Source organism: Lutra lutra, chromosome 3, assembly GCF_902655055.1.
Source record: "Lutra lutra chromosome 3, mLutLut1.2, whole genome shotgun sequence".
In the NCBI taxonomy this organism is placed as follows: Eukaryota; Metazoa; Chordata; class Mammalia; order Carnivora; family Mustelidae; genus Lutra; species Lutra lutra.
The window spans coordinates 128,955,062-128,971,533 of NC_062280.1; the positions used below are offsets into that span (position 1 = coordinate 128,955,062).

General features: G+C 41.3%; 1 protein-coding gene across 1 annotated transcript in view; it reads left to right on the forward strand.

The window, feature by feature from the left end:
* Nucleotides 1-8,625: 8,625 nt before the first annotated feature.
* The window catches only part of FRY (FRY microtubule binding protein), a 339,156-nt gene continuing 331,309 nt past the window's right edge, over nt 8,626-16,472 (forward strand). Inside the window, exon 1 of the mRNA XM_047723094.1 lies at nt 8,626-8,845. Coding sequence (XP_047579050.1) covers nt 8,641-8,845 — 205 coding nt within the window. The 5' untranslated portion in view covers nt 8,626-8,640. The remainder of the gene's footprint in view (nt 8,846-16,472) is intronic.

Consider the following 16,472-nt stretch of genomic DNA (forward strand, 5'->3'; position numbering starts at 1 on the left):
TGGTGTGAGATAAAATCAAAGTTAGTTTGTTTTAGCATATGGACATCCAGTTGTTCTATCACTCTTTGTTGAAAAAACTATCCTTTCTCCCCTGAGTTACCTTTGCATACAGTTGAAAACAGTTGTCCATTTATATGTGGTCCAACATCTAGAATCCCTGTTCTGTTCCACTGATATTTCTATCTTCATGTCACACTCTCTTGACTATTGTAGCTTTATATTGTTTTGAAATTGGTAATATTAATCCTCTTTTTCTTTTTCAAAGTTGTTTTGACTATTCTTGATTCTTTGTATTCTCATATGAATCTTACTATCAATTTGTCAGTTTCTTTTTTTTTTTTCAGTTTGTCAATTTCTACCCAAAAAAAAGCCTGCTAAGATTTTGATAGTGACTGTACTGAATTTATAGATTAATTTGGAAAGAATTGGTATCTTAATGATATTGAGTCTTCCCATGAATATGATTTATCTCTCCACTTATATAGGTTTTTTGTAATTTCTCTTAGTAATATATTTTAAATGTATATGTCTGTCACATCTTTGTCAGATTTTCCCCTAAATATTTAATATTTTATGGTATTGTCTATTTAAATTTTATTTGCCACTTTTTCATTGCTAACCTAGAAATACAATTGCTTTTTATACATTTATCTTATATCCTGCAACCTGATGAATTTACTTATTAGTTCTGGTAACTTCTTTGTAGATTCTGTCTGATTTTTTACACAGATGCTCATTTATCTGCAAATATATTTTTACATCTTTCTTCTCCATTTAGATGTATTTTATTTCTTTTCCTTACCCAATTTCGCTAGATAGGACCTCCAGTATAATGTTAAATCAAGAGGGGACAGTCAGTCTTTCCTCATTGATTACGAGTTATCTGTAAATTTTTCATATATGTCCTCTATTAGGTTGACAGAGTCTCCCTCTGTCTTACTTTGCTGAGTGTCTTCATCAGGAATACCACCCTCTAATCAGATGAATTTTATAAAAGTACATTATAGTGATAACTGTGCCATTTAATTTGTGAGAATAGTAATGACACTTATGTGAATACATGTAATTCTTCAACTTGTTGTTATTTATTATCCATTTTGCATATGATATTTCTCATCTAAGGATATGGATCTTACTTAATTCACACAGGGCAATGGTGAAATAAGCAAAAATTTCTTTTTTTCTTTTTTTTTTAGATCAGAAAATCAGACATCAGGCAGTACATTAAATAGCTTAGTCCTGATGAACAATGATTTGTCTGAAACCAAAATTTACAAATTTAGATTTCTAAGTCAGAGGTCTTATTTGAATAAAAACTTAAGGAAATTTCTGAATATTACCCTTTCTGCTCTCCCTCCAATCTGAAACAGGACCCCAAACATGTGGGAGAAAGCAAAGGCTGGGTGGATCTAAGAATCAAAACCAGCAAAAGGAAATCTCATGGAGGCAACATAAAAGACCCCTGATGCACTTCAGGGAGTCAGTAGACCAAGTCCAGGACTGGTGAGACCTCTTTCACGGCAAGGCATGTGTTGAAATTCAGGAGTTTGGGTTGGTCAGACCATCAGACAGTAAGGAAATAGGGCTGCTATAAAATCTCAAGTTATCTTATATTGCTTTATAGGATGCACGGAGTTTGTCTTGAGGTTAGAATCAGTCTTATGATTCACCAGACGGGTCAGCCCATCAGAGGTTTTCTGTCCAATTCTTAAGAGCATTTTAAACAGAAAATAGGGTAACCAGAAGTAATTTACCAAAATGTGAAGGGTCAAGAGGCTTTACCAAAGACAGAATGCTAGAGGAACTATGACTTGAAGTGACCAAGCTGGTTGGGACTCTGAAGCAATAGCTCAGGTAAGAGATAATGAATCCTACCATTGGGTAGTGACAGCAAAGGTACAAAAGAGGACACAGATGAAAAGGTGTTTAAGAGATAATATGACATCATACAGGCAGAGTAATTCCAGGGTTTATAGCTTGAGTCCCTGGGTAAATTGTGATGCCATTTTAGTGAGATCAGAAACTCAGGAGCTGCAGAATTGGAAGGGCCAATTTTGTACCTGCTGAATTCCCACCAAGAAATGTTTGGTATACAGTTGAATATACAAATCTAGAACACTATGGAGAAGTTTGGGATGGGTGTGCACTTAGACATCATGGTCGGAGAGGAAAGTTGCGATTGGAGGTGAGAACGATCAGCGCCACCAATGCTCCTGCCATCTCACTTACAACAGTCATTTCCCAACTACGTTGTAGCACCCATACTTCTGAGATCATGCTGCCTGGTCCTGGGACAAAAATGTCCAAAAGCTTGATTCTTTTATGAATGCAAATTTCTGTTCGGTCCCTTAAACAGAAGAATAAAAATAAGGACCATCAGTCCTTCCTCTCACAGACCATGTGGATGTGTCAGGAAGTAGCATAGAAAGGGACATGTGTTTATGTTGCGCCTTCCCATCAAAGAGCTCCACGACAAGCCCAGGAAGATGTGCCCTTAAGCCCTACATTAATCTGGGAAAAGGCCAGGCAGTTACACTGGCATTTTGCTGAGACTTGCAAAATTGAACAAGGAGGAATGCAAGTGTAAATGAAGCTGGATTTCAAGCCAGTATGAACTGGTTCTAGAGCTTATTTAAAAAGGTTCAGGCTGCATGACATTCAAAACTTGTGTAAGAGTCTGCTTCAGCAAGTCCCTGCATCACAGATCAAGAATACATAAAGATGATTCAGGGGAAGGGTTACTTACCAGAGCCAGGGTTTTCTCCAATGTTTTTTTACATTTTGTTCGGCACTACTAAATTGTTTGAAAAAGTTAGCGCCAGTTTTTTAATACAGATTTTTAAAAAGTAGGTGGCTTCCCTGTGTCTAATTAGTCATGGTGTTTGAAACCATATACTAATACTATCTTTTGGGTTTTCCTTCAGCCTCCTATTGTCTAGGAATCCCCGATCTTGTTTTTCTAACGTCTGTGCTTTTGTATGATGTAATGCGCTGGTGTGGGTAAGGGACTGCTGTACTTGTCATTTTGTGGACAGTGGGTGTTATGTCACATCTTAGTGCCTTTGTACAGCTTCCCCTCCCCTGCTTTGTGAGCTCACCCCTCCTCTGAAAACCTGTCCCTTCCCATCCTCCTCACCAATGGGAACAGTTGACTAAGTAGCTTTTCTGTGTCACCTCTGCACAGAGTGCTCACTCTGTTGAAATAACTAGTTAGTTAGAGTTTTGCTTCCTTCCTAGATTGACAGGTTCTTGAGAGCAGACATTGGACTTAGCACTGTGCCAGACACGTAAGAGATGCTTGATAAATGGGCTCGCTAAAGAGAAGGATCGAGAGAAGAAGGGAGGAAAATAGACCTTTAAGGAGTCCCTGAAGAATCTGAGCAGAAAAGACCTGAGACACGGGAGGAAAAATAAGACAATGCAATGGAACCCAAGGGAGCAATTGGTGGGGGGGGGGGGGGGGGGCAAGGGAGAGGAAGAGAGAGACTCTCAAGTAGGCTCCATGCCTAGTGCAGAGTCCAAAGCTGGGCTGGATCCCACAACCCTGAGATCATGACCTGAGCCAGAATCAGTAGTCAGATACCCAGGGAGGCCTGGGTAGCTCAGTCTATTAACTGTCTGCCTTCGGTTCAGGCTGTGATCCCAGGGTCTTGGGCTAGAACCCTGCATCAGGCTCCCAGCTCTGCGGGAGCCTGCTTCTCCCTCTGCTACTGCCTGCCCCAACTCCTTTCCCCATCCCCCTCATGAATAAATAAAATCAATCTTTAAAAATAAAAATAAATACATTTGCGACGACGTGGATGGAACTAGAGGGTATCATGCTTAGCGAAATAAGTCAATCGGAGAAAGACAACTATCATATGATCTCCCTGATACGAGGGAGAGGAGATGCAACATGGGGGGTTAAGGGGGTAGGAGAAGAATGAATGAAACAAGATGGGATTGGGAGGGAGACAAACCATAAGTGACTCTTAATCTCACAAAACAAACTGAGGGTTGATGGGGGGAGGGGAGTTGGGAGAGGGGGGGTGGGGTTATGGATATTGGGGAGGGTATGTGCTATGGTGAGTGCTGTGAAGTGTGTAAACCTGGCGATTCGCAGACCTGTACCCCTGGGGATAAAAATATATGTTTATAAAAAATAAAATTTAAAAAAAAATAAAAGTAAATAAAAATAAATAAAAATTAAAAAAAAAGAAAAAGAGTCAGACACCTGACTGACTGAACCACCCAGGTGCTCTGCAAGAGAGCAAAGAATTTTAAGAGGGCAGGGCTGGTCATTAGTTTTCATTGTTAGGGAGAACCAATGACCTAAATACTGAAAATCTTCACTGTATTTTTTAAGAACTGAGAAAAGATTTCCTCAGGCAGAATCACACCTTAGATAACCCTGCAGGTGTTACCAACACCAAGCAAAGATGTGTTGGCAAAAGAGGTGGCCAGCGACCTTTTGGAGAGATACATCAGTGGAGTTGCTTGGCTTGGGGTTATCCATCAGATCTGAGGGCTGCACAACTATTTTTTCCTGGTGTCAAACCCACTGGATGATGGGTCCTCTCAGTTTAAAAATGGAATAGAGGTTCAAAATAAGAAATAGTTATAGACTATTTAGTACAGATTGAGATTTGAAAGCTAATTTGGTGAATCCTAACCAGCCTAAAATCTTCCTGATTGATCGTTTCTTGGAGGGCGATAATGAGAAGGGTGGTTAGTTATATGATTGCACCGTACTAAACCTGCGGCTTCCTCACACAAAAAAAGCAAAATAATTCAGTAATGCTACTTAAAACCTACCAGAATTCATAAGAAAATCATGGGTGCTAAGGGAGGGAATGCCCGTCAACAGAATATTTGAACATTTTTAAGACAGGAAAGATAATACCTTACCAGAAGGGATAAAAGATTCATGAGATGGTAACATCATTTAATATAAAAGATACAACTTCTGGAAGGATAAGAAACTAGAATAATTTAAAAGAGATTAACATATTGAATTTTCCCAGAGAATGGAGACCTTCAAAACAATAGTTATTATAAAGGGTAGGAATAAAGAATATCCATCATGTATTTTAAGTTACTTAATTATGTTGTAAGTTTTGAGATTCCTCTGAGCCCAGAGCCCAATACCATCATTCTTTTGGCTTTTTCTTTAAAAAAAGAAAAGAAGGATGGGGCGCCCGGGTGGCTCAGTGGGTTAAAGCCTCTGCCTTTGGCTCAGGTCATGATTCAGCTCAGGTCATGATCCCAGGGTCCTGGGATCGAGCCCCGAATCAGGCTCTCTGCTCAGCGGGGAGTCCTCTTCCTCCTCTCTCTCTCTCTCTCTCTGCCTGCCTCTCTGCCTACCTGTGGTCTCTCTCTCTGTCAAATAAATAAATAAAATCTTTGAAAAAAAAAGAAAGAAAAGAAGGAGAGGAGAGAAGGGGAGAGGAGAGAAGAGAGAGGAGAGGAGAGGAGAAGAGTGGGAGGGGAAGGAAGGGGAGGGGAGAGGAGAAGAGTGGGGAGGGGAAGGGAGGGGAGGGGAGAAGAATTCCATTTTTGGCTTTTACTATAAAGCGGGAAGAGGTGTGGATTAAACATTATAATCTCTGAATGTTCTCATGTAGAGCAAACCAAGCTACATTTTCTGTGGTTGATTATCATTCGTGTTGGCAGCCAATTTAAATATTTTGAAAGGAAAGTTTACTTTTTTCATGTTCACAGATTTAATACTACTTTAAAATAAATATTGTCCTTTGTTTTCACTGCCCTAAAATTTTAATAATAGCAGATGCAAGCTGTTCCCACTTTTCTCTTTAAGGAAATATACTGAAGGAGCTAGAATCATATCTGTTTATATTCCCTGTGAAGGGAGAATGAGTAGGGCAGGAAAGGGATTCATTAGAACATATCAGGAACCCACCAGCCCCCTCCTACATCATTTAAGGATTAAGGCTACCTCTATAGTAGGGTGGATTTTTTTTCCCCATTTATAACTTAAATCTCAGGAAAATACAATCCTTTAATTAAGTGCATTTTAGTATGAAGATCCTGAACATGGGTACTTTATTATTAAAGCAAATCTCTGAATTCTTCTGCTTTTTCTCACTTTCATCTCATAAACTTTCAGACCTACCGACACCTCAGTGACCAGGAGCAAACCTCGGTAGGGCAGCTGGACCAGTCCTCAATCATATAGTCAACGCAAAAGGAATCTGCTTTAAGACCAAGAATTATTTTAGGAAGATGGAGAAAGACCTTTAGAATCCTTTCAGATTTCAGATACACTTAATAAAGCAGTACAGTGTTGGAAATGAAAAGCATGGACCTGAACAGGAGCTTTGGAGCCAGAGAAAATCTATGCTCAAGTCTTCCCTTCCCCAAATCCTAGACATTTGATTCAGTGCCTCAGTTCGCTCATCTGTAGAACGGGGTGATTAGGAAGAAGCAATGAGATAGTGCATGTGGAAGGCTTAAGCAAGGAACCTAGCTGGTATTAAGCATGCAATGAACAACAGCTATTATTAGAATGCATTTCAGTTGCAGAGGTATTTAACCCTATGCTTCCAGCCAGCCCCTTAAAGACAAAGGCAAAATTATACATGCATACCATGAGGGTGTACCTGTTACACACTGTGTGACAATAACACTCTTTCTTGGACCCTCCCAATTCACCTCACACGCAGTCTTCTTTGGGCTTACGATGCTACCATGAATTAGGACAGAAACAGTCACTGAATAGCTCAAACTTCTGCTTGTCTGCTGCTGTATTTCTCTTCTCCCTGGCAGCATCCAATAATTGTGCCCCAGGACGCCACCCTGCTGTGTATTTGAAACGTCAGTGTGTTGGTCTTGAGATTTTGGAAATTTGTTTTCTGTTATTAAATCATGATCTCAGAGTTTAAGAAATAATTTTTACTTCTTTGCTAGAAAAAAATGTATTTTCGATAAGCGGAGGGAGAGTCGAGCAGTCTCATGGGCTTTCAAAAATAGTTTGGTACAAACCACTCATTGTGTTGGAGTTCATGATACATTTCTATCTGAAAAAATAGTTCTAAGTCCTGTGAGGGAAGTGGTGTAGGTGTTTCTCAGAATTAGTAAAATAACCTAATAATCTAATATGTAAATACAATTGCTGGGTTATAATTATATGTATATTTGCTGGATTAAATGGCATCCCTGATCTGGACATAATTGTTAAAAAAAAATGCTTTTCTCTTCAGAAAATTTGTTGTGGTTTGAAGACCTGTTGGTCAGAAGGGCATAAGGAGAATAGAGAGGGAAACTTCTCTTAGCGTGGAGGTGTATGCTTAACCAGGTAAAGACATCCAAATTCCGAATTTTAACAAATAGTAAAACCTATTTGACATCCAGGAAACCAAAGGAAATAGTGATTTCTAGACAACCCTGAAATCCTTCATAATATTATGTATCTACTGATTCCTAGCACTAGGAAGAGAAAAGGCAGATCTTATCTTCTTTACCTTCTGACCCCGCCCCCCATTGCAGCCAGACAGAACAGAAGAGAGGTGTGAGTGTGTGTGAATGTGTGTGGAGGGGGTAGGGGGAGAGTGAGGGACAACAGCAGAGAGGGAGGACACAGAGGACACAGCCTTGGGGCATGGCTGGAGAGGATATATCAGAGAGTTATGATTTCTGCACAGTCAAAAGAGTGCAGAACATTTCCACATAAAGAGAGCAAGGGGGAAGGGAACAAAGGATGCAAAAATGCAAAATCCGGAAGAGATAGAGAGCAAACATGTAAGAGAGGTCAAATGCTGGTTTTGCTTGGACCACCAAACCAGCTGACGGCGATAGCTGAAAGCAAGGCAGAGAGACCTGCAAGGGTAACGTTTCCTTTTTATTTGTTGAGTGGAGGCCATCCTCACTTCTCCCGTCACAGTGTGTTTGCTAGACCTCTGACTTTGCAGCCAGACTGCAGAACTTCGGGAGCAGTCATCTGCCAGGTAGAGCACAGGATGGAAGGGCGGGTCGGGGAGCAGCGCTGGGTTCCCGGCACTGCTGCTCTACTCCATACACACCCACAGCGGGTTCCTTCCTGACCATCACCGACCATCTCTCATCTCCTTCTTGCAGCCAACTTCCACTTGGCCGCCTGCCAGATAAGGAATTTCATAAAGACAGATGTTTGTTCTGTCTATGGGACTCGAAACAAAAGGGTATGAGGGAATGTAAAAATGTTTCCCCGAAACTTTTTTAAAAAGTCTGTAGTAAGAGTTTGAGAAGTAATGAGAAAAAAAATAAGACTCACAGTTTGTGTGGGTGTTTCTTCTTAGGTAGTAAGTCGTGGTTACTGTCCGGCCTTGCCGTGGCAGAAATGCCACACTAACCTTCACACTTTGTAGGACCATCTGCGGGAGCATGCGCCCAGGTGCCAGTGTCCGCTCAAATTCCCCGCTCTTCCGCACCTAATGATTTTTGGGGGATCTCTCCTCCCCTGTGCTATTAACGGTTGAAAGGAGGGGCTACTTAGTAATTCTACACCTGTTCAAGTCCACGCCTATCAACTTGCTAAACTTCCCAAACAAGTGCGGGGTAAAGCAGAAGAACATGGGAATCTGGGGCTGAGGCGGCCGTGGCTGCTGCTGGCTTGGAGTTGGGTTTTTTAGGTTTTTGTTCAGAGTCTCGAATGTATCTCCTACGATGGCAGTTGATGACAGCAATTTATATTCCAGAACAAAGAACAAACTAAATTCGTCTCAAAATGATTATAAATCGTCAAGACGGAGCAGCCTGCCGCCTGAACTGCTCATAGGAAATGACATTAGAGGGAGACTCCAAAGAAACTTGAAAAATTTGGAACCCATTCACCTGAGGCGCCCGAAAAAGAGACCTTCCATATTTCCAGGTAGGAATTGTTTAAGTTTATGCCTGCCAGTAGGAAAAAAAAAAAAAAAGACTGTATTTCATTTATTACGATCAGCTGTGTTACATTTAAAATTAACTTGGGACATTTGAGAGCTTAAAGTCGCCAGATAAATATGTTTGAATGTAAAAAATAAAATGACTCCTCAATCTGAAAGCACACCCATCTTCTCCCTTTTCTTTTCTTTGTTTATTGTAACATCTTTAAGGATCTGTAAATAGGTAGCTATTTTGTTACTTGTCAGTTGTTGCGGCGGGATCAAGGAACTGCTTTGCTTGCAATCTGGAAGAATTCCATGCTGCATTTCATTCTCTGGCATATTTTCTTTATTTTGCAAGATTATTGGATTGTTGAGTGAAGCTGATGTTTGTGTGCACCAGAAATTAACACCATTAAATACTCAAATGCATGCTTCAAATTCCTGTCTTGCATCAGAGCCTAAAACCATTTGTAGTAAAGGGCTCAATTAAACAATGTGGATGGTGAACTGTATTACAGCACGGAAGACTCAGGGATCTCGGTCTGGATGAAGGGACTCTCCTGTCGGCTTTAGGTGTCCATGCTGGGATATTACATATGTGTAGATCATTCGATGCTTATGACAGTGACCCCTAACTGAGGTATCACTGGAGAGTGATCACTGGAGAGTCTGAATTATTTAGTCAATTTCATTTTAGTGCTATTTGCATTGGAATTTCCTGGAGAAACTACAAGTGGCCTTTTTTGTTGTGATTGATCTAATGAGAGTCTGGACAGAGGATAGATTAGACCCAACTGCAAGGACCAACTCTGTGATGCTAGAAAACAAAATCAAAATTCAATCAGGTTTTACTTCATAAAAATGGAATTGACTTCCCCTAACAGCTGAGTCATTATCCTGCTTTAGGAAGTAGCTGGGAGATGATTTAGAAGCATGGGGACTCAAGGCCACAAGCTGAAAATTACATTTCTGAAGCAAGCTGTTGTTTTCATAAATTTCTTCTTGGTTCAGTGATGCGGCTCTGGTGTCAAACTCTGCTGCAGAAAAAAGCGAACCCCAGACTAGAATGGGCAAGAAGGGTGAGTCTTGTAGTGCAAATGAAGGGACAATGTGAAAAATGTTGTAAGGATAAGCACAGAGGTGTCTGATGTGTCTAAAAAAAACAGCCACTTTCTGCCTGTTCTCTTTGATCCCAAGGCCCCGAGGAGCATAGGACAACCTTGTCATCCTGAAGTGGCCTGAGGAAGCAAATCCTGTTGAGTTGGTTTGCTAGCATGTCTTCGGGAACGTTCTCCCATACCTTTCCTTCCCCTTCTGCCTTTTGCTCTCTTTGGTTTGAAATCACCTGGGTCCGTTTATGTTATGATGCATCCTGCCTTCCTCTACCACCACCCGCACTTACTTCGTGAAGGCTTCTCCTTTCCCTGAACACCCAGACCCCGGGGCCCCTCACCTCCTTCCGCCACAATTCCCATTCGTCTTCCCTTTCTATAAGGTCATTCACTCTGGGCTGTCAGCTACAGCTGCAGAACTGTGGGAAGACTCTTAGCTTGGACCTCACACAGGTTATCCTTTCTGAGATCTTGAACTGTCATGATTAACAATAGGGTGGTGTTGTGAAAAGGGCCCTGTGCAGAGGGGAGCTGAGTTCTAGTCTAGACTGTGTCCTTCGGTAGCTGTGTGTTCTCTGAGCCACCTCTCTGACCCTGTGGCCTTTAAGTACATAATTTATGTCTGCCCCCCTTTCTCTCCTTGGGGACCATAGCAGGACATAGGCTCTTCTCTTCCTTCCAACATTTCACTCAGGGTCTTCAAATGACAGGTGAGAGAATCACCTGGCCAAAGTCTGGACAATACTGGCTACTTGATGTCTACATTCCTCTTTGATTAAACCATGACTCCATTGTCACATAGGCTGTCCTAATTTCCTTTTGCAATGGATGACTGCACATCCCACCAATGCTCCTAAGTGTCACCGAAACAGAAATGCACATGGATTGTGATGACTATTCTCACTTTCTACTGCTATGTAGCTACACATAATGAGCCAATGTGATGTATGTGGGACCTGAGAGTCAGAGAAACTCAGCTATATCTCAGAATTAGCAGCTGGCAAAACTAGGGCTCAGACTTGGGTATTTCGACTCCGGTGTTGAAGCTGTTTGTCCTCAATTACACTGCACTCTATTGTCAACTGTTGTTGTCATTTGTCTGATAAGATTCAGGACTGGAAGACATGTTAGTGTGCCACTTAGGTTCACTCTGACCTTATGAGTGCACAGACGTACATACCCTCCATCTCATGTCTCATGTGCTCAGTCGTGCACTCTAATGGTTGACTGGGTGATCAACTCATCCGTTTGTTCATGAATTATTTGTTTAGTTCTTGCACTGTGTTGGGAAGAGACTTTCGAGAATCTATCTGAGTAACACCCTTCTCTTCTTCATCCATTTCTCCTCTAAGGGCCATCTCCCACTGCAGAGAGTCATCCACCGAAGATGCAAGTCTGGGGTTTCATTCCCTTGAACAGAATCCTTCAGTGGTTATCGCCATTCTTAGGATAAAGTCCAAACTCCTTAGTGTGAAGTATAAGAGACTGCATAATCTGGCCACAGCTTCCTGCCCTGCATCTCAACCTTCCCCTTGCATCTCAACCAACTCAGTCAACTTCCAACCCCCATGGCCCATCATGTTTCCTCTTCTAGAATACCTTACCTGCGTAGTGTCACTTAATTCCCACATTAGCTTTAGGTGTCAGCTTGACATCCCTTCTTCTAGGATTCCTTCTGCCCATCTGGGTTGGGTTCACTCTGTGTCCTTCTCCTCTTCATAACACCTGGACTTTTCCCTAGCACAACACTTATCACACTGTATTGTAATTGGCTGTTTACCTGTCTGTATCTCCTACTAGCTAGTGAGCCATGGGCCTTATCAGTCTCATTCACCATTGTATCCCTAGTACCTATCACAATGCCTGGCACATACTATGTGTTCAATAAATATTTATTCAATTGATTCAAAATGCACTGCTCTGAATTAACTCTTGGCATACCTTGTTTTCTCTGTCTTCTTCCAGACTATCTTCATGCCATTCTCCCTTACCTCCCAGCACACACACACACGCTCACACACACTTACATTCCTATTATACCCTGTGCTTCATTCTCCACCTGGGCTTCAAAGTCCAGTTAAAATCTTCTATCCTCTGCAATCACCTGCCTTTCTTCCTCTGGCTTCTTTGTGTTCTCCTTTATGCTTGCCACTTGGCCTCAGTACTGCATAATGCTGTGAAGAAAAAAAAAAAAAAAAGAATATTTCCTGGCATTTTGTTCAGTTGTCTTAGGTTCTGAATGGGTACAGTGATCACTTTGTCACTTAGGGGCAACTGTTGAATTTTTGTTTGGATAGAAACTCTTGGAAAATAGGGACTGTATCTTATATGCCCTTGCATGGCCCACTTGTCCAGGAGAGGGAATTGTACATAGTAGGTGTTCAGTCAACATCTGATGGTTAAAATTAACTACTTAGCCATGAAGCTGGATCCATTCTGTAGGGCCTGAGTCTAGCTCCAGGAAAGCACTAGTTGGCAGCTAGAGACTGTCACAGGGGAAGATCTTTATACTGACTTTAATCATTTTAAGAACTCCTAGTGGGGGAAAAATGCAGGTGTCCCTTGCCTCAGTGTGTAAGTCCCTCACTGAAACATGTGTGAGGATTCTGCTCTACACCAGGACCTTGGGGAGATAGCAGAAAATACCAGTTTCCGGTCTAGGTGGACAGGAAAGAATTTTCCTGGATTGGCGCCTTGCATGTTGCATAGATCGGTAAATGTCTCTTGAACAAAGGGACTCAGAGCACTGAATCATTAAAAGGAAAATGATACAGTTAAAAATCATATTTACACACCAACATTAAATACTAAGCATTTTTTCCCCCTTAAAGAAGCCTCAACAATAGAATGCTAGTTCGAGCTGAAGTTCTGCAGTTTCACCAGGGTCTTCCCAGGCGCAGTGTTGAGAGTGTATGTCTCTCGCAAGCCCCAGCCCGGTCTCCCCTCCTCCTGAAAGAACTCCAGGGGCTCCGCAGCAGTGGGTTTCTGCTCCATGAAAGAAAGGGGAGAGAAGTCCTAACACAGACCGTACCCATCAGCATGTCAGATTGAAATGAGCATCTGTGTCTGCACCTGGAAGCCGGTGGGGCTCAGATGCCAGGTGTAATGGGCCGTTCCCTCAGCCCTCTTAAGCAAACAAGCTGGCCTGTATAATCAGCTAGTTCTTAAAATATCTTACTGATTTTTACAATCATCTGCTGTGAAAAGCAAGCACTCATCTGCTTGGAGGAAACAGGCAGTTCCACATACTTCCTCGTTGCTTAGTCAGAGGACAAGCGTAGTGGGGACAGCTTAGGGCCAGAGGAGTAGGGGACTCTGGCCAGCACTCACAAGGCAGGTACAAATCTTGATTCTCATTTTTAGCTTAACTTCATTCAAAACGCGTGCTGTTGTTGTGGTTTTTTCAAATTCACAATCTGAAAAAAAGTCATTCAAAAACATAGTAGTTTTATAATCAATGAGATTGTGAACATTTCTAAAGGAAAACTGCTTTTCTCATTTTCTTGCCGAGTGTAGGTTTCTATTGGAAACACAAGTTAGCCATTAGAACGATGGCACAGGGATGTTTTCTGCTTCCCTTATGGTGGCCAGAAGGAGACTGAGGATGGGCAGTTTGATTCAGTAGAAGACAGTCAGCAAGCATGCCTCTTCAAATATTGTGTTCTCTGTTAGGGCTCTATCACCCCGGAACCCTGCTGAGTTGTGGTTTTGGTAGGGCCTTCCAGGGAGGGGGCTCCTTAGAGATGTTCTATAAAAAACTGCATGTTCCGTTGTCATCAAGGGCGAATAGGTTCAGTGGCTCCACTTGGTAATGACAGGAAGCATACTTCAGATGCCCCGGTATTCCCCACAACACCCACCAGCATGCTTTGCATATGCCAAGTGCCTAAGAGATGACGAAATAGTCCAGCGAGGTGGCGGACGTGCAATAATAAATGTGTCACGACCCCTCTGTGGGCCACACCCCTGCCCACCTGATCGGGTAACTTCGTCCAGCAGCTCCTTCCAGAGTAGATAGTGCTCAGTGGCCAAAGCATAGGAAGCCTTGGAAGCAAAAGTTTGGGGGCACCTGGGTGACTCAGTCAGTTGGGAGTAGGCGTTTGGCTTGGATCATGATCTCAGGGTCCTGGGATTGAGGCCTGCCTCGGGTTCCCGGCTCAGCGGGGAGTCTGCTTCTCCCTCTGGTCTTCCTCTGATACCCTCCTCACTCATGTGCTCTCTTTCTAATAGATAGAGAAAATCTTTAAAAAAAAAAAAAAAAAGCAAGAATTTGAACTTCTTTTTTTGAAGGTTTTATTTATTTATTTGATGGACAGAGATCACAAGTAGGCAGAGAGGGAGGAGGAAGCAGGTTCCCTGCTGAGCCAAGAGTTCCATGTGGGGCTCAATCATGACCTGAGCCGAAGGCAGAGGCTTAACCCACTGAGCAACCCAGGCCCCCCTGAACTATTTTAGTCAAGGAATTTCACAAAGTAAATATCTGCCTCCCAGCTGGGCTCAAGTTCAGATCCTCCCTCTTACTAAATGAGTGAAATGACTTGACCTCTCAGAACTTATTTCCATCTCTGAAATGGGAATGAAAACGCCAGTTTCACAGGTTGTGTTGAACTCCAATGAGATAGCGCATGACTATGAAATGATACATATAACTGCGATTGCCGGTGGGCTCTTATTCTTTGGTGGTAGTAAAAGTATGGTTCTTCATAATTAGTGCTTTTCTGGTTACTAAGTGGGTAGTAGGTATGATTGTAACACTTTCGCAAATCTTCGTGGTTGGCAAGTCCTCCGAAGTTGTTATTTGGACCCTCTCCTAAAGTAAATCCTATATAATGAGACACTAGTAAAAGACCCATTAATTTTAAATTTCTCATAAAAAGAGGAGGATGTGGAAACCCTTCTTTGTGATTCAACATCCATGTATTTTCTCACCAGGAATCATTAAACTTGAATGTACTGTCATCTAAAGCCTCTGAAAATTGTTTAAGATTAGATAATTGTCAGGGTTTTACAGACTCATGTGTAGCCCTATGGTGTTTAATATTCTTTCCTAATTTTGCTGGTGTAAGGCCTTGCTTTTGGAGACAGCCTCTGACTCTTTTTTGAACTAAAATTTGGAATAGGAAGGTAATTGATATGCACTTATGCTTTTAAAAAATTGCTTCTACTTTTGTATCAACATGGACGGGACTGGAGGAGATTATGCTGAGTGAAATAAGTCAAAGAGAGAGAGTCAATTATCATATGTATTCCCATCTAGACTAATGAAAAGATCATGTATGCTTACATCCATGTAAGTTGGTATTTACTCGATATACAAGTAAATAGACATTTACTTGTGGAGCATAAGGAATAACATGGAGAAGAATAACATTAGGAGAAGGAAAGGAGAATAGAATTGAGGGAAATCAGAGGGGGAGACAAAGCATGAGAGACTGTGGGCTCTAAGAAACAAACTGAGGATTTTAGAGGGGAGTTGGGTTTGGGGATGGGTGAGCCTGGTGGTGGGTATTAAGGAGGCAGGTATTGCATGGAGCACTGGGTGTGGTGCATAAACAATGAATCTTGCAACACTGAAAAAATAAAGTAAAATTTTAAAAAATTGCTTCTATATAAGATTATGGATGAACTCACAACTTGAAATTAATCTTAAATATTAGTTTAGATTTCAAAAACTTCTGAGTGCCAACATTTAACATTTTGACTCTAAGTATCTAACAATATTTATAGCATTTCTTATTAAAAACTACTGGTGCAACAAAAACAGGTAACCTGTTTACTTAAATAATCAAATTTACTTATTGGATAAGTTTATGCAAGGGGATGAAGTTTTGTTCTTATTTTGCTTTGTTGTGTTTTCCAAAAAGAAACAAAAAAGCCTCTAATGAGATTATGAGTGGTAAACTAGTTTTAAGGAAAACAAAAATGCTGAGCCTGTAATATTTATATACATGATTTATAAGCAAGGGGGAATATGTTTTACCTTTATGCAGGGAGAGATAGTGCACTCAGCATAAGGGGGAGGCATTAGATTTATACTTCCATGTCAGGCTTTTCTCTCGGTCCTAAAAAAGAATAAAAAATAAAAATACAGGTTTCTGAATTCAGTATTTACTAAGTATATGGGAAAGTGGCTTCAACACTTCTGTTCTAAAAGCCGGTACTTTCCATTTGTTGATATACAGCAAATATATAACTTTACAGATTTAAGAGTTTCCATACACTCTTTTCCCCATTTTCAAATAATGCTCTAAATATGTATTCCCATCTAGACTAATGAAAAGATTATGTATGCTTACATCCATGTAAGTTGGTGTTTACTCGATATACTTTAGTGATGATTTTTAAGCATTTTTTATGTTTGCATAAATAATGTATTTTTTTTCTATTAATGACACTTTTTTATTTAATTTTTTTTTTAAGATTTTATTTATTTATTTGACAGACAGAAATCACAAGTAGGCAGAGAGGCAGGCAGGGAGAGAGGGGGAAGCAGGCTCCCTGCTGAGCAGAGAGCCTG